General features: G+C 32.6%; 1 protein-coding gene across 1 annotated transcript; it reads left to right on the forward strand.

Annotated features, from left to right (window-relative positions):
- The first annotated feature begins 1,964 nt into the window (after window positions 1-1,964).
- LOC134726555 (polycystin-1-like protein 2) lies at window positions 1,965-24,444 on the forward strand. The gene is made up of 21 exons (XM_063590961.1): window positions 1,965-2,115; window positions 2,491-2,615; window positions 3,738-3,908; window positions 4,642-4,734; window positions 5,539-5,685; window positions 6,275-6,383; window positions 8,556-8,791; window positions 9,603-9,842; window positions 11,231-11,690; window positions 13,004-13,176; window positions 15,015-15,242; window positions 15,689-15,859; window positions 16,250-16,410; window positions 16,926-17,349; window positions 17,407-17,694; window positions 18,213-18,345; window positions 19,118-19,359; window positions 20,065-20,239; window positions 20,905-22,125; window positions 22,848-22,930; window positions 23,652-24,444. The coding sequence occupies exons 1-21, from the start codon at window positions 2,034-2,036 to the stop codon at window positions 23,937-23,939; spliced, it is 5,250 nt and encodes a 1,749-aa protein (XP_063447031.1). The 5' UTR covers window positions 1,965-2,033; the 3' UTR covers window positions 23,940-24,444.
- Window positions 24,445-25,351: the final 907 nt, after the last annotated feature.

Raw genomic sequence — 25,351 nt, forward strand, 5'->3', positions numbered from 1 at the left:
AAAACGAGAAACGAGAAACACGTATATATTAAATAAACAAACGACAACTACTGTATATCAGATTCCTGACTTAGGACAGGTGCAAACATTTGCAGCGGGAATAAACGTTTTAATGGATCCAAACCTACTCTCTTTTTCTGAAACAATAGCATAACATCACAACATAGAAAAACACACGATAAAATATCAATTGGCAGACTTAACTCAATCAAAAAACGAAAATTAATACCATAAACATTTTGTTTTCTATATGTCATATTTTGCCGCATTTGTTGCTTTCCCCACATCCTTCCTTTTGTCTATATTATTATGATATTCTCCTGAAAGAGGTCTTTTTGAATAAAATAGGATCAACGAACCCATTACCTTACCTTTAAGATAGATCAGTAAACATGGGCATAATTATTGGTGATTATTCAGACTAGTACATGTAAAATTGAGAATGGAAATGGGGAATGTGTCAAAAAGACAACAACCCGACCAAATAAAAAACAACAGCAGAAGGTCACCAACAGGTCTTTAATGTAGCGAGAAATTCCCGGTGCACACATTTTACAGTTCAAACAAGGCAATGCCGAGCGTGGCTTCCCCTCGTATGTAACATATTGGGGACAATTATGGACACTATATTTGTATGATACATGCAGAAAATGGTAAATTAAATATGCATATTTGATACATAAACTATTTTTTTAAAAATCAACCAAAACATTCGGTAACTGGAAATACCGTTAATATTGTCTTTAGAACCAACAGGTAAAAAAATGAGCAACCAATTTCCTGTGTATTATGCTATTTCAAGGGGAAAAACAAGTCCATCTGCATGACCTTGACAGATCATTACAAGGAGGTACAATATACCAAATGTGGTTAAAATCTTTTGAAACTATAATTTAAATGCATCGTAAGCTGTATACGACGTCTTTTAGACATCGTATGGCCATCGCGCCATCATCGTTATCCATCGTGTAGCCTTCGTAATCCATCGTGTAGCCTTCGTGATCCATCATGTAGGCTTCGGCTGAGCTATGAAGCTTAAATACCCGTCTTCGGTTAACCTTCGTATGTCCATCTTTTGCTATCGTATAAAATTTCGGCACCATCGTATAGACTTCGTTATTCATCTTACTTGCTTCGGTCACTTTTTTGTATTTTAACGAGCTCGGGACCAACTTCGTACGAACTAACGATTTTCGCATTCGGGTGTCCATCGTATTTAAAAATCGGGACAGTGTGACGCGGGCATAAAGGTTTAAACATTTAGAAGAGAAGGGCATGTAAATGCTGAAAATAAGCCGCACAGCACTATATTTTGACCTTTGAAAAAATTAATAGTGCCTTCTAGAATTTTTCTTATTAGTTTTATAATAAACGTGGTGCAATTTTAGCCGTTATAGGAAGTTGCATTGTCTATATTAACAGAAATGCAAGATATAATGGTAGTATTGAAGTTTTAGCATTTCTAAACTGTAAGCAAACTTTATCCTTTAAGAACACCTTATATAAATGGTTTACTGGCTTTGACAGATTACAATAGAACCAAAGCAAGCTTCATGCGGTTAAGTTGAAGGTACAAGAATGTCGTCAATTATAACAGTTATAAATTGTCATCAACTGTTCTAGCAAAACAAACAGAAATACTATATAACAATAAAGATATGTAGTATGATTTTTGATTAAGACAACTTTTTACCAATGACAAAAGTATAGGAATAAACGACCCTGGTTTACATTTTGGCCTTCATTATATTGATTGTCAAATTAGCCAGGTTGTTGGCAACACACAAAGTGGTGTCTGTGTTTTATAATTTGATTTTGCCATTGATGAGGGACTTCCCGATTTGAATTTTCCTCGGAGTTCAGTTTTTTTGTGATTTGAGTTTTTACTTTATTGACATGCATAAAATGAAAATAATATACTTTTAGGATTTGCTTTGACGACTCTTTTTGCCATAAAATGCATTGGGTGGTTGGATGAAGGACTAGAAGAGGAAAGAGACCATGATCGAGATTCCAGGAACAATAACCCACTGATGTACGAATATTGGATGATACAGCCATACACGGACAGTTATGGAGACAAGCAGTATTTCAAGACTTCCTTACTGAAAGCAGGTTTGTACTTTCCTCTTCATTGGCGCATATTTCTCACACTTGTGAATTTGGTCTACACTTTTGATACATTAAATGAAAAAAAAAAATAGGAATACTATATGTTGCACAATACAAAATGTCTTGTTATTGCAAACTCTCGTTTTCTTCAACAAGAGTTGTATAAAATTAATGTACTTTTGGTTTTTATTTGTTTCTCAATCTCATCATTATTTCCTTATCATTATATTATTAAATCTTGATACTGTTATGTCCAAGTTCAAACTTCACCTTGACTTGTAATCAATTTGAGGAACACATAATTCAAATTATCGTGTTTTAGATAAAACAAAGTTTTTGATTGAAAAAAATAAAATTATAAACACTTTTACAACCAAGGTGAAATGACAGCAACAGAACTAAGACTTCCAGCAGGCAGCCCAGAATACAATTACTTTACAGAGCTTTCTGTCAGAGTTTGTGACAGATTTGGTGATTGCATGGAATACAAGATGAATGTAACTGTATGTATATCTTATTAAAATTCCCTTTATAGATATAAGAAATTTCAGCATTTTTAGTAAGTCTTAAAGCGAAATCCAGAGCCACCATCTTCTATATCTAGTTTCCCTGGATGGGATGTTACTACGTACAAGGGAGCTATTAAGCAAGAGTTAAAACTGGTCGTATCGTCGAAGAAAAAAATTGCGGACGACACCATGAGTTGGTAAACAGTCATTGGATAGGTGTTTCACAGACGACGATAATTATATTCCAATTGTCTTAAGCGCTATCCCGTTCTTTATTCTTTGAATGTGAACACTGGGTTTAGATTTATCATATATATACTAAATTAGTTAGTCTTTTGTGGTAAGGAGAAGTTTATAACAGTTTACTGTATATGTGTCATTATAGTCACTGTTGATTTACAGGACATCGTGTTCAAAGTAGAACGTCAAATTAAAAACAATGCTAGCGTCTTTTTGTCCTTTTATGGTATGCTCCTGTGTGTTAATAAAAAAAAAAGAAGAAGTGGTATGATTAACAATAAGACAACTCTTCACAAAAGACCAAATGACACAGAAACTAACAACTATAGTTCATCGTACAATATTCAACAATAAGCGAATCCCTTACCGCATAGTCACCTATAAAACGCCCCTAATAATAAATGTAAAACAATATTCAAATGAGAAACCTAACGACCCAATCCATGAGAAAAATAATGAACGAAAATAAGAAATGTAACACACACAGCTACGACATACAAACGCTGAATGACAGGCTCCGGACTTGGGACAGACACATACAGAATGCAGTGCTAAACATGTTAGCGGGCGTCCAACCTTCCTCCTAACCTGGGACAGTGTAGTAACAGTAAAACATAGTCCGGCTTACACTGAGCAAGAAATGAGTAGGAAAAGCACAGTGTTATTATATTAGAAAACCCATGTTCACTGACAGTAGTAAGTACGTTTTAAGATTTAAATATATGCAAGCATCTTGATGATACTAATTTCAATAAATGGTTAAAATCAGAAATGGTTTATTTCAAATGTGGTTCTTTTTTTTTTTTTGATTTTGTGGTTAATGGTAACTGGTCATCCTTTTTCAGATTCTTTAATTATTCTATTTATATATTGAAGATTAAACCAGACACAGATTTGGAACCAATGAACACTGATGACACTGAGAAAATTACACGACTACTTGACACGTCAAATCGTACTTTTAGCATAACTGATGCCGGTGGAAACAACATGGGACTTATGCGTGTAGTGTCCTCTACTGTTAGCTCGTATGCTTCCCTCGATATGGTAAAATGATAAAATTATATTCATAATAGTCTTAACGACAGTCAACTGTTTATTACATTCTGACTGTTAAAAACATCAGGATTATGCGTATAGTTTCCTCTACTGTTAGCTCGTATGCTTCCCTCGATATGGTAAAACGTTTATAACTTACTGAAATAAAATTTATAATAATTATTTATAATAGTTTTTTACGACAGTCAACTGTTAATTACATACTGACTGACATAATTTTGACCAATGACGTGCAATACTTATAAATCAATCTCTACAATTATGCAAAACAAACCACAACAAATATATCTATGATATATATCGTAATGAAAGCCCCTTTCTATGTCTATATTGTATTATATATCAAGAAAAGATTCTGCTAATTTCTTTGTAATTTAGATATGAAGTGCAATGTATTAAATTTTAAAAAAATGTAGATTCCTTGTTTGTGACATTTCATGTAAAAATATACTGTAAGAATGAAATGTTCAAAAATACTGTACACTGTGTGGGTGCTTTATTACTGTTTTTGTTTGTTTGTTTTATGGTGGGTTTTTTTTTCTTCTTTTTTTTGGGGGGGGGGAGGGTATGAGGGGTCTTGTGGATATGAATTTATGTGCTGTTCATTTCGCCAATATTTCATTAAATGAAGCTTTATAATGACCCTTTGAATGGTTTTCTTGTTAAAACAGCATACATTTATAGCAATAAGATATTTCTTTAATATTTTTCATCTCATTAGACATTGGAATCCGCTTCTGAAATATCTAGTCCAGACGACATTTTAGAATATGGAAACGAAAACATTTCTGATGTACAGAACATTTTAACAGGGGTATGTATTTCATGGAAATGGCATAATCTTGAAACATGCATATTATATAATAAACAACTAAAGACGTCGGAGAAAAACCAGTGATATTTTATTTTAACATCTTCTTTGTTGAAATAATTATGGTGCAAATCCCTAATTGATATCTCGTGTATGACATTGCTTCACTTACACAAAAATAACTACTTTCAAAAAAAGAAACATTATTGTTCAAATGAATTAAAATGTTCTTTAAAGAATAACTATATGTAATTGTTTACAATATACTTTGCTTCATAAATGTCCGAAATAGTTGATTTAGTTCGGCATTCAGTTTTCGAAAATTAAATTATTCAGCAGTGGAAAAACATATAAACATTAGTCTGCCAACATTTTCTGCATCTGATGTGACATAAATAAGAATAAGAAATTAAACGAACTACAATAGTAGGGAACTCAACAAGGCCAATTCTTTCAATTTATCTTTTAGTTTGAAATGGGCATTACTTTGTGTTAATGGTAGAGAAGTCGAATCTTTTATTTCTATTACAAAAGGATGAGACTTAGTTTGTATGTACTCTAACAGATTTATGATATAATTCTTTAGTGTCCATTTCTGATTCTCACCTTTAAATTGTTATTCGCGATCATATGCATATATGTTGAGAATGGCAATTGTAATTTTATTTTCATTACTTCAGATTCTAGACGTCCGTTGGTTTTTGGTTTTATTTTATTTTTTAACAATTCCCATACAAACAACTTCAAACAAACAAGCAATACAGCTCTATATTCATTTCAGATATCTACTTATTTTTTGTTTTGTAGACAACTGATAACTTTGTCCAGGAAATCTTCAATCGAATCCCTGATGGTGTATCCAATGTTGAACTCCTTCCGGCTGATATCATTTTAGTTGGGAAAAGTTTGGACAAATGTATTCAAAAGACAAGTCTAGTGACAGCAGAAGCCTCGGTACGAGCTTTTCTGTCTTTATCTGATTTTTGAATATTCAATTATAAAACATGTGCATTTTCCCCCTTTCTTCGTATATAGAAACGGAACAGTATTTCATAGAACTTAAATTGCTTGTAATAACATTAATTATGACATTTACATACATTTTTGAATTATTCTCATTTTATTTTTTTAATTAAAAAACAATTCGAATTTTATATAGAAAATAAATTGTGAATGGATTCAATATGCAATACGAAAAAAATAATACACTCTAAGTCTTTGTGAGAAAACCAAACAAATTGATGTCTTTATAAAGAACAGGTTATATTTTAAGACTTTCAGGTTTATCTTTATCTAAGAAAACTGCATAATTATAAAATCTTTAAGTACTGCAAATGTAATCTAAAAAGTACTAATTTAATCTTTTTTATGACGAAATCTGATTGTGTTTACGAAAAGTATGGGACAGTTCCATCTTTTTCAAAAATTGGGATATGAGCTTTAAACAGTCAATTCAATGTGTTTATTTACTTATTTCAAATCTGTAAGTGCATGTTCTTTTTTTATCATTAAATAAATTAATTTATTTAAACAAATGTTCCAGGAGAACGTTTTCTCGGCAAGTAGAGAGCTTTTGAGGAACGTGAGAAAACATACCAGAAAGAAACCTTTTCCCATGATGGAACTGGATGGAATATTGGAAGCTAACGCAGGTAAGACAACTTAACGACTGAGATACCTAGAGAACATTTAATCTTAGTATGATAGAAAAATTATAAAAACATTTAAAATTAAAAACCAATTGTTCAAAGAACAATTGAAGGTCTTTCCATAAGTAAAGATCTATTTTATTATCAAAATATTAAAAATCAATCTAAAATGTCAGTTCCTATGACTTTATAATGTATAAATATGAATTTAAAGCAAAGGTCAAAATCTAGAACGTCCTATTAACCTTTGACCTTGACCTCAATTTCAAGGTCACCAACCAAGGACCTCAAACAAAAAGACCCTAGGTCTGTAATATGTATGGTTAATGAGTTATATCACTATAGGCATGATTTTAAATATAAGATGGGCGAAAACTCTCATTTATTGTTTACGCACCCTTCCAACCAAAATTTATAAGTTACAACATGTCGCAACTCACAATTTAGTAAAAAGAATTTGTCAATATCTTTCACGGTTGTTGAAAATAAGAGAAAATAAGCCAAAATCAATATATAGAATATGACCTTGACCTTTGACCTTGACCTTATTTTCATTTTTTTGGACCAAGGACCTGAAATCTAAAGACCCTTGGCCTATATCACTGATGGTTTACCAGTAAGAAACGCATATCACTTATATCAAATGCATAAGGGGAAATAACTCTCATATGGAGTCTCCGGATAGCTTCGGTCCAAATGAATATTCTAATCCTGAAGACGTAACGAGCAATTTGGTAAAATAAATTTGTCGTAATCTTTTACGGTTGCGAAGGAGTAGTGGCCACAAGTATAACAGTGTTTGGGGAGATAACTCTTACAACGTAAAGTATTTTGTTACGCAGTTGTAAATTTTTAAAGCGTATAAACTATACGACATCATATTTCATATATCTAAGCGACATCTTTTGAAACATCAATACTACGCAAGAAAAAAATTTAGGCGGAAGAAAAAAAAAATAATAATAATTAAAAATCAATTGTTCAAAGAACAATTGAAGGTCTTTCCACAAGTAAAGATCTATTTAATTATCAAAATATTAAAAATCAATCTAAAATGTTAGTTCCTATGACTTTATAATGTATAAATATGAATTTAAAGCAAAGGTCAAAATCTAGAACGTCCTATTAACCTTTGACCTTGACCTCAATTTCAAGGTCAGCAACCAAGGACCTCAAACAAAAAGACCCTAGGTCTGTAATATGTATGGTTAATGAGTTATATCACTATAGGCATGATTTAAAACATAAGATGAGCAAAACTCTCATTTATTGTTTACGCACCCTTCCAACCAAAATTTATAAGTTACAACATGTCACAACTCACAATTTAGTAAAAAGAATTTGTCAATATCTTTCATGGTTGTTGAAATTAAGAGAAAATAAGCCAAAATCAAAATTAAGAATATGACCTTGACCTTTGACCTTGACCTTATTTTCATTTTTTTGGACCAAGGACCTCAAATCTAAAGACCCTAGGCCTATATCACTGATGGTTTACCAGTAAGAAACGCATATCACTTAAATCAAATGCATAAGGGGAAATAACTCTCATATGGAGTCTCCGGATAGCGTCGGTTCAAAGTAATATCCTAATCCTGAAGATGTAACGAGCAATTTGGTAAAAAAAAATTGTCATAATCTTTTACGGTTGCGAAGGAGTAGTGGCCACAAGAAAAACAGTGTTTGGGGAGATAACTCTTACAACGTAAAGTATTTTGTTACGCAGTTGTAAACTTTTAAAGCGTATAAACTATACGACATCATATTCCAAATATCTGAGCGACATCTTTTGAAACATCAATACTACGCAAGACAAAAATTTAGGCGGAAGAAAAAAAAAAATTAATAATCAGAACAAATTCAATAGGTCTTTCCACGGAAAAGTGGAAAGACCTAATAATCAGAACAAATTCAATAGGTCTTTCCACGGAAAGGTGGAAAGACCTAATGAAAGTTGTTACTTCAATTTTCAACAGGATAAAACCAGTATACGGTCTCCCATTTAGTATTCGATGCTTACATTTTACATTTGTAAGTGTTACCATCTATATTTTCAGTCACTTTTATTAACTGGTTTTAAATTTACTGTTAACCATGAAGAGAGAAGGGCGGGAAGTACAATCGAATCTTTAAATACTTTTTATGGAAAAATATTTGCATTTTTATCTTTCACAGAAGTTATTGGCGTTATGTCAAAAAATCTTGATCTGTACCAATCAGCAGGCAATGAAGACATTAATAATACGCTTACAAAAGAAATGGTGGAGCAGGAATTACAGAGATACTATGATTATCATCCAGACAAATATGATGAGTTTGTTAAGAAGTATAAAACGTTTGATCGCATTGTTGACAAGCTATATATCAAACGTACGGGAATAAGGAAACGCAAGAAGAGATTAGCTAGCATAGTAAGTAGTCAGTTATTCTTTTGGCTTAAACAAACATAAATTTCTTTTATGAATGCAACAATTAAGAGAAGGGGAAAAAAACAGAAAAAAATAAAGACCGTAAAAAATCGTCCGTCAACTTTGTCAATATGCATCATTATGCTAACTTCAGTAAATGCTACTAATATGAAAGTAAGTACAATTTTATCTCCGGAGATGGTCAACTGTTAATGAGAAAAGACCCTTCCGGAGCACCTGATATCACCCCAAGTATTTGGTGGGGTTTGTGTTGCTTATTCGTTAGTTTTCTATGTTGTTTCATGTATTATACTAGTATTTGTCTGTTTGTCCTTTTTTATATTTAACCATGGCGTTGTCAGTTTATTTTCGATTTATGACTTTGACTGTCCCTCTGGTATCTTTCGATCTCTTTTTTTAATGAGAAGGGCAGCTGCTTGGGTAGTATAAATAAAGGAGATGTGGTATGATTGCCAATGAGGCAATAAACAACCAAAGTTCAAATGAAGAGGATATAAGGAATTTAATGCAACAAGCAATTTAAAGCAACATTATGGTCGTTAATACTAAGAAAAATATGAGCCAATTCAAATGAGAAAACTAGGCCACGTTGAAATTTCAAACATTATGTCCGCCTTTTATTTCTTAGGCAGTAATATATTGAATTTCATAGAAATAATATTTCCATTACTTAAAAATACAACAAAGATTAAAATATTACCAAAGTTATATATGCTTTTGTCTCAAATGTAGAGGTATATTGAGGGCGCAGAGATACTTTACTTTGCTATTGGATTTTTAATTTTAATCACAGGCCAAGAGAATTTATAAGAACATTTTCAATGCATTGGATGAAGCTTTCAACATCACATCATCAACGGTAGCATTTGCAGAGCCTGAAAAAGTCATCAGAAAAGAAAACCTTAATGTCAGTCTGGAAAAGAACCACCTTGAGCACTTCAAGAACAAAACAGTAATTAAAAGAGATGGATTCTTGTTTGATTTCAATAATGAAACACTAGAAAATGTCACAGCTACTGATATCCAACTAAAGGTATGAAACCCTTCAAATGAAATAGCAAAATACCTAGTATGTCTCTCAGTGCAAGTTACCCTTACTGTTTTGTTTCTTTTTTGTTGGGGATGTATTCTTGGTTTTTTTTATTGACGAATCAATCTTTTTGGCCTGAAAAAAAATATACATTTTCATTGATTTAAAAAGCAATTTTGCATACAGATATACTCGGTATGAATCAGATATATGAATGTGTGTTCTTTTTATTGCGAAACTCACCATGTCGCATTATTCGCATTTACAAAAACCTCGCAGTAATTTCTGAATATACAGTATCCATGTAAAAGAAGGACGAAAGATACCAAAGGGACAGTCAAACTCGTAAATCTAAAACAAACTGACAACGCCATGGCTAAACATGAAAAAGACAAACAGAAAAACAATAGTACACATGACACAACATAGAAAACTAAAGGATAAACAACACGACCCCCACCAAAAACTAGGGGTGATCTCAGGTGCTCCGGAAGTGTAAGCAGATCCTGCTCCACATGCGGCACCCGTCGTGTTGCTTATGTGATTACAAATCCGGTAAATTGTCTAATTCGGTAGGTCAAATTCATGAACGGGAAGGGGATTGTAGTTACGACGTAAGGAACATATCCGATATTATTTGTGAAAGGGTTATTCCATAACGGTCAACCAACTCGTGATGGCGTCCGTAAAATTTACGAAGGGATGATTTCAACTTCACCATTTGGAACTCTTGGTTTAATAGCTTCCTTGTGAGCAGTAACCCTCTATCCATAAAATCATGATAGGAAACGCAAGCACAGGAATATCGTATCAATTGGGAGATATATACCCCGTATGCAGGTGCTGCTGGAATGTTGCTACTTAGAAATGGAAAGTTTCACAATTGGAAAGCTGAAATCATCTCTTTTGTCGTAAAGTTTTGTCTTCAACCGACCCTCATTGTCAATTTCTAGATGTAAGTCAAGATATGAAGCCGACTTAACTGTATCTGTAGTATCCTTTATCTCCAATTCGATGGGATAGATGCGATCCACATAGTCACCAAATTTTGAATTGTTTAGTGAAAGAACGTCATCTATATAGCGGAAAGTAGAGTTAAAGGATATTGCTAACTTCTTATATTTCTTCCTAAGAAGTTCCTGCATGAAGTCAGCCTCATAATAATAACTATGTATCAGAATTGTGAGTCAATGGCAAATTATTCATCAAAACTATGTGAATGAAATTAATCTCAGAATGTACCTTGAAGCATAGTACATTTACTGTTCACCTTCTTTCTTACTGAAATGCTTGGTTACATGTATTTCAAAATTAAGGAAAGAGACACAAGCTAAACGTCAACGAGCTACATTTCGTCCCTTCTCTACGTTCATTTTCTTTCATATTTTCAGGTTGCTGTATTTAAGAAATCTCCTTTCTTACATGCAAATGGTGCGACGGGAGTAAACGGTCAAATAATGAAGATTGAAGTTTTAGATGAAGAAGAACAACAGATAGATTTCCCGCTCTCTATAACGATCAGTAATGAAGGAATATCTTACTACAAGGAATATGAACCACTAGTTGTTGAAGGTGGATCATCATACATGATGTATTTCCGCTGTCAAATGGCTGATCCGAATGATGCATTCATCACCTATATAAAACCTGTGGGTGTCAACTTTGCCAATATAGAAGTGGATGAATTATTTACCTTGTATGCTCGTTCCGAAATTATCCCTTCGGAAATTGAATTTGATTTTTTATCCGTGGTTAAGGCTTCTGATTGGGAGTCTAATGGCTTCAAAGTATTTATACCTAGTTGTCAACTACAGCGTGGAGATGTATACATAGCATTGAAACCAATTACAGGTGACTATTATACATACAAGATCATTCGTCAAACAAATATATATGTTTAATCATCATTTCGACCAAAAAGCGCCCCCCTTTCTCCTTTAAAACTAGGACACATATAAACTTCAAATTGTAACTCAAAATTACATTTGAACTTATCGTATCGCTCCGTATCAATGTATTTAATATTAAAGTTTAAGACCATTTCTGCTTAAACGCCTCTTTGAATTTAAACACCTCTTTAAATAATAGTCATTGTAAGATTTATAGATTTTCTTTTGCTACATGTCAAAATTAAGACTTTAAAAAAGGTAAACAATAATTATACACAGAACTATTATCAAAATTAACCGAAATCAATTGCGACGACAACAACATGGTAACAACTATGAATCGAATAATTGTGAAAAAGTACATTGGCAAATATTTCATGTAAACGTTGTTCAACTAGAACTTAAAACGCGATTACTAACTACTTATTTAAAATGGATCTTTATTTCGACTTTCGATACTTTCTTGTGTTGATGAGCAGCAATATTCAATCATCTGCTAGATATCTAAGGTTGTTCCAGTAGTAACGAGCAATATTCAATCATCTGCTAGATATCTAATGTTGTTCCAGTAGTAACGAGTACATTTCTACCCTTTTATCAAAATCATATATTTTTCAACCGAGAATCGGTGGTTATCTCCGTGCACTCCGGCTTCCTCCTCCAATAAATCTGACCAGTACAATATATCCAAATGTGCTGAAAGAAGGGGTTTACCCTATCAATTAACCAATCAAAATTATAAAGAGTCTTTTATTTCATTTTTTGTTAAAGTTACTGGTCATACCAATGGTAGCTCAAACAATATTACGAAATGACATTGCATTATTTACTCTGTCGTATACTTTTACGTCAAACCGTCGTTGATAAACATGCATGTCTAATAAGGCATAAAGGGGTGTGCGCACGTCTATTTGGTTATATACAACCTAATGTAGTGATGGTGTGTACGACAGAAGATTTTCTGAACCAAAGATTTTCGTTGTTGTTTGTATATTTTGTCACCTTATCTCTATGGTTACCAATCTTACAGTAAATACCAAACATGTTTATCACCAAAACATTACTCTATTGCGTACATTTGCAGTCTTTTATACAAGAATTTTTACAGTAAACTGACAATTGTTATTATCATTGCACTTTTTCTTTCTATATTAAGAAGAAATGTTTTCGTGCAAACGTTAGTATATATATATATTAATCGGCGACGTACCAATATAAGTCAGTTTCATTTAAATATATTGTATACAATGAAAATTTAAAAGAATTTTTTTTCAGAGGATGAACAGTCTGAAAACGCGACACTTTTGTCAAGAAAACGACGTAGTACAGATAATACCACTGATGCTCCACCCGACCATACCACAGCTAACATAAGTGTTGTTATAGTAACAACCGGATGTAGAGTTTATGATGAACAAACGGAATCATGGGATCCAAGTGGATGTTCTGTATGAATTATTTCTTCAAAGTTACATAAACATCATCTTACTCTCATACCATACTGTTCTTCATTCAAGAATTCGTCCAAAACGGTCTGTTGTTCAAACCTACTGACTTACAAAACAAAAACTTCTTTATCCTATTACTACTGATTTATAATAATCGATGTACAAACAAGTTAGTGAACCATATAATAGTTTCGTAAATGAAAATCTAATTGCAATACATTAGGAAAAGACTGACATAAAATATTTAGAAACCATGAATGGATAAGTTTGTATAAACGTTAACAGCTACATGAACATGAGGGACCTTAAATAAAGGCAACAGTAGTATACCGCTGTTCAAAACTCATAAATCCATGGACAAAAACAAAATCGGGGTAACAAACTAAAACCGAGGGAAACGCATTAAATATAAGAGGAGAACAAAGACATAACACCGAAACGGACCAAGCATCAGACAAAACACCACGAGAATAACAAATATAACATGAAAACCAAATACATGAATTTGGGATAGACAAGTACCGTGCCACGTCTTATCTCAATATCTCAAAAATAAGAGAAAACACAAACGACTCAACGTTAAAATGCAACACACACATAAACGAACAATGGCCATCTTCCTGACTTGGTACAGGACACTTTTAAAGGGGAATAAAAGTGGTGGGTTGAACCTGGTTTTGTGGCATGCCAAACCTCGCACTTTAATGGCAAAGTTAAATATAACATTGAGATGACAACATAATATTACAGGACTACAATACAAATAAATAGGAGAACATATTATACAAAGAAAAACATGATTAATAGATAACAAAAAGCATCAGGTTTAAAATTCAATACGCCAAAAACGCGCCTTGTCCACACAAAAATCAACAGTGACGCCCAGATATAAAAGATCGAAAGGGAAAAAAGTACAAAGTTGTACAGCACTGAAGATCAAAAGTTGAAAAGGTTTCGCCAAATGCGGCATTGTTTTTATGCCCGGGATAAGAACATTCTTATTATATAGAACAATTCATGCTATTGCAAACAGTAAATTTTATCAAATAAATATGAAAGAGTTAACATAAAGAAACTGAAGTATTAACTAATTACAGAAAACTAAACCCGAATACATAACGCCAAGATATAAAAGATCGAAAGTGAAAAAGGTACAAAGTTGTACAGCACTGAAGATCAAAAGTTGAAAAGGTTTTGCCAAATACGGCATTGTTTTTATGCCCGGGATAAGAACATCCTTATTATATAGAACAATTCATGCTATTGCAAACAGTAAATTTTAACAAATGAATATGAAAGAGATATACATAATGAAACTGAAGTATTAACTAATTACAGAAAACTGAACCCGAATACATAATGCTATGTAAGTTTAACACAGAATAGACACATCCGAATCAGTCCAGACGTCAACGTAATTAAAAAATGTGACGTCACATACGATGGCGAAACGCCACATTTGAATTTATGAAATTTAGAAACAGCATGACGTCACATATGAAAAACTATCAAAGTGAGATAGAATTAGGATTGATTTAAGATTATATTAGAACTAAATACTGATAATTCATTTAAACAAAATGCATATTGCAATACTTATTAATAGCAATTAACTGTAATATATATATGTCCAGTTTGTTATGAATCCAACTTCAAACCAAAATTTAATATAATTAATTAAGGCGGTGATTAATTAAGTGTGAATGGTAATTGTTTAATTTATACAAGTATATTTGACAGTGTTATAATCACCGAGTATACGTATTGGCTGCACCCTTTCCAGATGTTGCTTGAACTATTTTTCATTGAAATACAAACATATTTAATTCTTGTTTCAGGTATTGCCCTTTTCATCTTTAAATGAAACAGTCTGCAGGTGTTCACCTGGTGCTGGTACGCTGTTTGCCTCAACCTTTGCTATTCCAAATATGATAGATTTTCATTCAGTATGGTCTAAATTTGATATAACGAACGCTGCGGTATATGGTACTCTGATCGCCGTCATTGTGATGTATTGTATTATCTTCTGTGTCCTTAGGAGACTTGATAACCGTGATACTGGTCAGGTAAGTGATAGGAAAGAACAGGAAATTTCAAATATTATTTAAGAAGTTTAAACTAAAAATATGTTTTGTTACTTCCTTTTGAAGAATGAATAGGCAATGAGAACTGGAAAAGTCTTTTATAGCTTGCTGTTTGGTGTGAGCCACGGCTCCGTGTTGAAGACTGTACTTTGACTTATATTGATTTACTTAATGTGTTGTTGTAAAAATGGCACTCGTACCACATCTTCCAAAATGTGAATAAGTCAACATCATCTGCACGTACAAAATTCGTTTATTATAGAGAAAAATTGTTAGTTTGCTAATTGTATTTTCCTTTTAATAACTTTCGTATTTGAAATCAATACCGAAAATTTTCAAGTCTACTGAATATTTCAAACATTTTGTTACTTTTTCTATGGCTACCACTTGATTTGTTCTTACATAATATGAAACCTTCTTAATTTTAGTGTTTACCTACATTTTTATTGGACAATGACTTCTTTGATACCCACTTCTACATGATATCTGTACAAACAGGGCTGCGAGTAGGGTCAGCTACCTCATCAAATGTCAGTTTTATACTAGGTGGTACAGATGCTGATTCTGGTGTCCGATCTCTTAGTGACGGTATTACTAGGGTAATATTATAATCATTATAAACAATGAAAACGGAGTTATTGTACATATCGGACGTTACCGGTTTCTGTGCTGTTACTGTTTTCTGTTTTTACATTCAAATAATTTCAAAATTCATAGTCTCAAATTCTTTTTCCGACATATATTATCATTTGAACATATATTAAAAAAAACGTTGATCTTCCTTGTTTATTTATTAAAATGATAAGCTTAACGAATATAATTTCTTATGGAATTTGAATCTCAAAAAGTGGAACTATCAGTTTTCATGTAATTTAAAGTATTATCTGTCTAAAACAAACAAAAAAAGAATATTTTTTAGTTAAAATACATCTTTATAGATTTCAGTAAAATCACTTTGTAGTGCAATGTTATTTTTTTTTTGTGTACAGAAACTTATAACAAACAGCACAAACAACTTCATTCTTGCAACTCCCGACCCTTTGGGAGATCTCGTATATCTGCGTATATGGCATGATAATAGTGGTGAGGGGAAACTTCAGTCCTGGTACTTACACAGAGTAGTAATTACAGATCTACATACAAATGACAAGTAAGTCGCCAGATGCTCATTACGACAACTAATGCCATTTCATGTATACTCGGGGCATAATTATTCTAATATAAAACACCTTGGACATATTTTGAAACGCTGATATGACCAAACGTATTGCCACATCCAGACATGTCGTCTTTTACTTCATGTTAGAAGACAAACTATCTGAAAATCAAAACCTTATACAATCTTCGAACAAGGAATCCGAGCTTGAGTGAATACTTTTAAGAATTATTAAGTGTTATTGCAGCAAATTTCAATAAAACTATATACTTATTTTAATCTGAATTTTTGTTCTGATTGTAAAAATCACATGATCAATCATTTTGTACTACATTTTCAATGACGCCTCTGTATACATGTCAAATCATTGCATTCGAATGCATCTCATATTTTACTTCGATTTCTATAAGAAAAACTCGTATAATTGAAATCAAATAACAGATGTCCGAAAAAGTACGTGTATCTTATATTGATTTGACTTTGAACCAATTTACCATTTTGGATTTCAGATATATATTTCAGTGTGATCGATGGTTTGCAACTGATATTGATGATGGAATGATTGAACGTATCATTCCTGTTTTAAATGACATCAATTCGGGATTTGAATCTGCTTTTTCACATACAACAAGAATTAATGTAACGGAAAACCATCTTTGGTTATCTTTGATACTGAGGCCGCCATACAGTGCGTTTAGTCGTGCTCAGCGTCTGTCGTGTCTGTTGACATTGCTGTTACTTGCTATGATATCAAATGCTATGTTCTTTCAAACGGAAGCAGAGACGGTAGTGGTGGCCGATACTGTACGTCTTGGAAGTCTGTCGTTTTCTTTTAAGACTTTATATATATCTATAATAGGTGCTGTAATTACTGTACCACCTATATTCTTGTTCACATATTTATTCCGTAATACGCGCCGACATCAGCGACAAGTAAAGAAAGAACCAACTATTAAAAAAATAACTCCAAAGCTGGCGGCCATCAATCAGGAAGAAAATCAGTCTCATATATCGTATGTCGATAAACTGAAAACGATGCAAAAGTTACGTCGACGTTCCGATAAGGGGAGAAAAGGCAGTATTATCTGTCGACAGCAGGCTAAATTTCCACCTTGGATGAGTAATGTTGCATGGTTGTTGATATTTATTGTCTGTGCAGCATCGTCATTCTTCTTGATTCTGTACAGCATGGAATGGGGTAAATCGAAGTCTGAAGAATGGTTGACAACTTTCATTTTATCGTTTGTAGAATCAATCTTAATCGTCGATCCAGTTAAGGTTTGTTTATAGATCTGTGTGTTTGTCCTTGTCCAAAATGTCTAAGATTTTAGACATCCAATGATCATAAATTGAATAATCAAACAGTATATCTAAATTTGAGAATTGACTTAATATTGTTAAGAAACAAGCAGAATTCACAGCCTTGTCGATCATTTCCCTCCTGTGTTGTATTGTCAAATTGGAATTTACATGTATATCTGAGACAACGATATTTTTGTCTATTTAAACTAAACGCTTTTACTTTTTAAAAAAAGAGAAGATAAACCCCAGTGTAAAGATATTTCTTATATTTATGTACAAACCCTGAAAATTAATATCAATTGCAATGCTATAGATAAAATTTTGTAAAATTGCAATGTTATACGAGCATATATTGTATTAAATAAATGTTAAAAATTATTCCTGTTTCAATTGTATAGAAATTTATTCTTATTTTGCTAGGTCTTGATATAGTTTACCATATCATCTACAGATATGTCGTGGTTTCAATGTTTTTGTCGTTCATTATATTTAAGGTTTTTTTGTTGGCTTTTCTATTGGCACTTATACTGAGGAATCAGAAAGATGACCAGGAACTTCATGTAGACCTTGAATCGGTTAGACAGTACTCGCATGACAATGCTGGACTTAGAACAGAAACGCTGAAAGGTTAGTCACGCTTGCTTTTAATAATCTAAATACGTTTGAATGTTTAATCTAACAGGTTACCATTACAACAATAAAACAAAGGAGGAACGACCAAACCAATGCCTGAATGGTTCAGATCCAAAGTATCTTATAGTAAAATTAGGTGATCAATCTATTATGAGTGCATTGACGATTTAGTCCAGTCAGAGGTTAAAGTTCATAGCAGGTATCAGAAAAACTAAAAAACAATGTTTTCCTTTGTTCCATTTTAGCCATGTCGTCAATGTGGATTGGTGAACAAAAGTAATTTTTTCTCGACACCTTAAAAAGTTCTGAATAAACGGCGCTTTGTAAAATGATCATATGGTATCTCTTGGTGCTGTTCAATCATTATGATTGAATCCACATCAATTAACATAAGTATTATCAGAAGTCCATTATAAGTAAAGGAATTCCGGTATCATCCCTAACTAAACTATGAAATCGTCTATTTCTGTTCGGCTGTCAGATATGTTATAGGTAAAAAAAATCATAATCACCTAGAATAAATGTTGTAATTTTCAAACTTTACTTTTATACTCAACTTAATATTTCAAATTAAAAGAATTACATTGATTTCGTGTATTAGATACAAACTTTCGACTTGTAGGTCCAAAGGAAAAAGATGAACTAACATGACGCTTATAAAATATCAGGGACATCTTTCTTTAAAGAAATTAATCAACAATATGCCACTTCTGTTCTATCGACCGAAATCCTAACAGCCATTCAAAATAACATTTTTTTATTTTAGATTTCAAAATGGCAATTTTATCTAACTCCGTCTCTGAGCAAAGAATGGAAGAAAGAAAGCAGCAACTGAAAAAAGAAAAAACCGCAAAAGACGCTTTTTTGAAATTTGTTATTCATATAATATTTGCCGCTATATTGTTCAGTATAAGTTATGTAAACAGAGACCAAAGAGCATTTAATGTGAAGACACACATTTCCAATCAACTGTATACATCCGACAAAGCTAAATGTGGGTTTTCAAAGGCAAGTCGGTTAATAATGTTCTCATCTCAGCATTTCTAAATAGTAACATCACAAAGAAGCCTTATACGTTTATCAAAGTTAGAGCAAAGTTTAACGGCTTGTTAAGCAGAGATTTTTTTCGGACACATTTGGAAACGCAAATGTAGTTTGTTTATATGAATAACAAAAGTAGAAAATGGCATGGTGGGAAAATTCAATCGGAAAGTCCTCAATCACATGACAAAACCAAATGACAAAACACATCAAAAACGAATAGACAACAACTGTCATATTCCTGACTTGGTACAGGCATTTTCAAATGTAGAAAATTGTGGATTGGACTTGGTTTCTCAAATAGGAACCACATAGAATTTCACTGGATGCCAAGATAGATGAGTATATCTATTAGGATAAGAGTCAGTGTATATTAAGAGGAGTTTGTCTATTATGACGAAGGTTGTCTATAAGGACAAAAGTTGAGTTAAGGACAAAGTTTTTGTCTATTAAGGCATTCATTTCCACCTGCTGAATGATTTGTAAATATCTTGAAACACTTGAGGGAAACTATTTCAATCTGTAAAGCTATTTGATAATCGAGTTAAAATTCATCAGCTTATATTGTTGTGAATACCTAGTTTTGTTAAACTCATGTTAAGAAAATATTTCTTTTACTAAATCAAGCAAGCGTTTCCTTGAAAAACTAAATGTGCAATTATTTTTTTCTAGGTAACATCAGCCAGACAGTTTTTGTCATGGACTAGAGAAGTGTTTGTCCCAGTGCTCTTTCCAACAGCAGATTATAATGGACAATCCATCAGTATTCGAGATAAATTTCTAATGAATGACTTAACAAATGCTAAAATTGGTCTTGTTAGAATGCGCCAAGTGAGAGTAAAGAAGGGTATGTAAAAAGGCCTACTTTATCGTTTTTTCATTCAACAGAATAGTTTTTTCTCTGAAAAGAATATTTACTTCTACAATACCATTGTAGGACAATCATATATATATATATATATATTTCCCAGTATGTAAAACAGGTCATTCAGAATAATATTATAGTAAGACCAAATTGTCTGAAATCAAAATTTTATGTAAACAATACCATGATACTGATGTTGATATTGGTTGGATTCGCTTTCTCGTTGAAGCATTCGCCACCTTTTTTAATTCATATAAATTTCCCCACATAAAAAAAGACATGTATTCAGGTATGTCTTTTTTTAAAGGAAAGACAAACATAGGAAAAGATATCAAAGTATTCACTAACTAAATTATTTCACATCAAGATATCTTTCAAAAATGTTAATAGAATAATAGAAAAAAAGAAAAGTCTTCGGTTTTATAGGAAGCTCAAATACAAGTGCGTGTTTTTATGAAGTGGTGTATGTAAAACTATCAAAACACCAAAAAATGTGGACAATATAGTGAGTAGAAATTATACATATCTTTACATATACTAGTTAATGTATATATAGAGGGGATTGTTATTATATTAGTCCCAGTATATATGGTTTAAATCGAAAATTTCTTCGTAATTTACAACTAGTTCATGTTCCTAATTTTCAGAAAAGTGTGACATTCCTGTTGACATTGTAGCCGGACATTTTTGTGGTGCTAAATTTGATACCAGCAAAGAAGACAAATCTGAATATTGTGTCGATTGTTCAAAATCACTGACAGCAAATGCCTGGACGTACACAGAAGCTAAGGATATCTGGGGCATTCCAATTGTTGGTCATTACAATACCTACAGCGGGGGTGGTTACATTCAAAACCTTCACAACACAAAAGCTACTACTTTGGCTATTGTTGATGAATTAGTTGAACATTTTTGGATCGATAGACTGACAAGAGCAGTTTTTGTAGAGTTTACACTTTACAATTCTAACGTAAACCTTTTGTGCTATTCCATATTTTTGGCAGAGTTTTTAGAAACAGGACATGGGACAAACTGGGTAGATACACAATGTTTCAGACCATCATTTCTGACTGACGCAGCTGGTCTTTTTTCTGTTTTATTTTATTTGCTGTTCATTGTAATACTACTTTATCGAACAAAACTTCTTATAACTAATATGAAAAACCAAAAATGTTCATTTTGGAAAGGGTTCTGGAATGTTATAGATGCATTTATTTGTATTTTTGGATACTCTGGAATAGTTGTATGGGTTGGAAAGTTCATTTACACAAAGAAGGCGTTGAATCTATATTATAATGATAAAGATGTATTTATCAACTTTCAACATATTGTTATCTGGGATTATGTCTTTAGTATAATACTGGGATTTCTAGTTTTCATTTCAACATTAAGAGTAATGAGTGCGCTAGAATACAACAAACGAATGACGGCACTTGCCGATACTTTACGTCATGGTGGACGTGCAATCTTTCAGTTTTCTGTCTTAGTTTTCATTGGTCTTGGTGCATTTGCTGTTTTGGGGTATTTGCTATTTGGTCCTGCTGTTTATGAATATAGAAATATTTTTGTTACTTTTGGAAGTTTAACAAATACTCTTATTGGACGGAATAGTCTCGACTCCATGATAAGGGCGGCTCCAACCTTTGCAGAAGTCTATTTCTTTGTGTATGCCTTCTTTGTTATCTTCACTTTGTTGACGATATTTGCTGCAGTTCTGAATGACAGTATATCACATGTCCGACAGTTACAGCTACAGCAACCAGAACCTATAGGAATACTGAATGTGATGAAGAACAGTATCAAAGATATGTTTGGTTTAGTTGGAATCCACATTAAACGTACAGACAGCAAGAATGGAAGAAAAGAAGGTACGAATATTTCATTAACAATTCATAAAATTAAAAGTAGGAAAGGATTTTGTTTAAAACATTTTGAGACTAATCAAGAAAGTTATTGCTGTCTAATAACATATTTTGTTTTCTAATTTAACCTTCTTTTATACAAACCGACTAACAATGATTCTTTTTCACATATTGTCTTGTTTTATTATATTCTACTGCTTATAACAGAGAGGCGGAGGGTACCTAAGGATAGTAAACTCATAAATCAAAATAGTATTGACAATGCTATTACACAGAAATTACTTCTAAAAGATAATCAACAATCAACAAAACACTTCATAGAAAACTAAAGACTGAGCAATACTTGTCCACAAAACACCATAAAGTATCTAAGGAGCTCCGAACATATAAAACATATCCTGTGCCACATTTGGCACCCTTCGTGTTGCTGATGCAAGTTCATCGATCACAGTCGAGAAAAAGAGGACAGGGTTGTGATAAAACAGTTGGAACATAATCGTCGTCATCAGTGAAACAGATATAACTTGGTAAATTAAGAGTTTCGTTTGCCGATTGACTATTACATTTGAATTAATAATCCGGTCAACCAAAACACATTAGATCTTCTTTAAGATATTTTTATTTTACATCTTATATGAGTGAAAATTATTGAAATAAACTATAAAATGTTGTGTGGTTTGTCTTTTTTGTCTAGTTTAATACATGGTTGTTTGTTTTTTTCTTTTCAGAATCCATTCATGAAAACACTGTTGATACTCAAAATGTATTGAAACTGATGAGAGATGTGATAACATTAAATCTTCAAGAAGAGGTACATAAGTAATGAATAACAGAATGAAGTCAATTGTAAAGCACAATTATGAAATTTAAGAACGGATTTTTTGGCCAAGGCTTAACTCTGACCTTTATAAGTTTATTATGGGTTTTATTTTGAAATTGTGGTTCAATTATATGTCTCGGATTCTAGTGAATTATTCTGCATTTTTAAGGGACCAGCTAAATGCCTCCGCTAGGTTTTGGAATTTTCTACTTGTGTTGAAGACACATAAGTGGACTTTTTTCTGCTCGTTTGTCAAGTTATTTCTTCTTTGACACATTTCCCGTTTCCATTCTTAATTTTATTGTTATGTTTTTAATATCGATGGAATTTAACGCTATGTATTGTATAGACGATTGCCTTTTCCACTAGAAGTAAAACAAATTAAACTTAGAAGTCGATATCTACTGCACGATGATCGAGGCGTGTAGAAGTACTAAAACGTATTGATGTAGGGCGATCGGCTTGGTTCAGAGACGCATCTATGTTAAATCTGATTTTTAAAATTTGAATCCTGTGCTTGCACATAAATTTGTCAAAATCATATGTATCTATATGACATAGATATATGATCGTCTGTAATCTTTTGTGTAGTGAAGTCATCAACTACTAGTAGTTAGAATGCCGTTTACAAGTAGAAATCAGTATAGTACGTTTATTTTGCTTTTCAAGCAATAAAAATGCTTGCTATTATAATCATCATTGTCTTTTTCAGAGCAAAAACAATATGTCTTCAAAAGTCGCATGTGGCAAGAGTTCAATGGCTTTATCCAGACAGAATATATTTTTACCATATGATACTAGCCGAAGAACATCGCAAGATAAAGGCATTAATGCTATGACTTATCTTTCTGACTATGATGAAACTGATTTTGAAAAGGAAGGAATACAAACTACTCCTAGTCGTGATTACATGGGTTTCGGCAACAGGGATTCACTAACACCAGATGCATCTTTGAGAGAGAATACAGCAACACCGCGCGATATAGGAATTAACTTTTAACTTGTGCTATTTTAAAGTTTAAAAGTGTCTTTATATGTTGTAGGTCACAGAATAGTATATGACAGTTGCTGTTTATCTCTTATTTTTTTACCATTTCCAAAATTGCTTGAGTATTTCAAAACAGTTGCTATCAAAAGGAAAAAAAAGGTTTATTCATAAAATGACAATACAGTGATGATAGCTTGTCTGAAAAGTGCAAAAACCTTTAAATAAACGGGAGATAATTTAATTTGAATAAAATGTTTGTAACGTCCATAAATCCAGATTTGTTTTTCGAAAAGATCTAAAAAAAAAAATAACACCCTAGTACAATTCGACGCTCAGAACTTTACATATCACACATATTTTTTGAAAATTTTTATCTTGTATTTTTACCGATAGTTTTTCTTACCTTTTCCAAAAATCTTTTTAAAAAGTGCCTATTAATTAAAATGAATTTGCAAAAGTCTTTCATGAGATTTGTAGTCCTATAAAGCTTTACCTTTAAACATTAATAATTTCAGTTTGTCGGTGCCTTTGATTGTATAATTTATGAATGTCGTTCAGTATTTTTCATCTTTACTAAATAAATCTGTTTTTCTTTCTTTATTTATTTTACTTTGAGATATTCATGCATGATATACACGCGCGTCTGGCGTATTAAATTATAATCCTGGTACCTTTGATAACTATTTACACCACTGGGTCGATGCCACTGATGGTGGACGTTTCGTCCCCGAAGGTATCACCAGCCCAGTAGTCGGCACTTCGGTGTTGACATGAATATCAATAGACCACTTTCGGGTTCATCCGTCAACTGGAAAAACTCGACAATTATGCAAGCCTTCATGACGTCTTTTATCAGATAGATGGGGTCGCCAGTATCCCTGCACTATTACAGTTCATCAAGCGTCTTAGTGATCGTCATTGTGCAGGATAAACTAGAAATAAAGTTTTTTGTAAGTACTTAATCACAATCCCTTAATGACAGGAGTGCTGATTGTCAATTTTATGAATTTAATTTTCTGACTAATCTGTGCAGTATTGCAATATAGTTTTCCAACCATGCGCTCAACATTGGAACAGAAGTAACGATGCCCCCAAACACACGAGTGGTGTTCACTAAAACCAGAGTTTTTGCCGGAAATGCATCTAAAGTTGTCTATTGTTTGGTTATTTTTATGTAATTTCCTGTCACTAAATTTTGATTTTTCGAAAAACTAAAGGTTTTCTTATCCTGAGAATAGATTACCTTAGTCGTTTTTGGCACAACTTTGGGGAAATTTGGGTCCTTAATGCTCATTAACTTTGTACTTGTTTGGCTTTAAAACTATTTACACCACTGGGTCGATGCCACTGCTGGTGCACATTTTTCTCCTAGGGTATCACCAACCCAATAGTCGACACTTTGGTGTTGACTTAGATATCAATTA

The sequence above is a fragment of the Mytilus trossulus genome, chromosome 7, assembly GCF_036588685.1.
Source record: "Mytilus trossulus isolate FHL-02 chromosome 7, PNRI_Mtr1.1.1.hap1, whole genome shotgun sequence".
Classification (NCBI taxonomy): Eukaryota; Metazoa; Mollusca; class Bivalvia; order Mytilida; family Mytilidae; genus Mytilus; species Mytilus trossulus.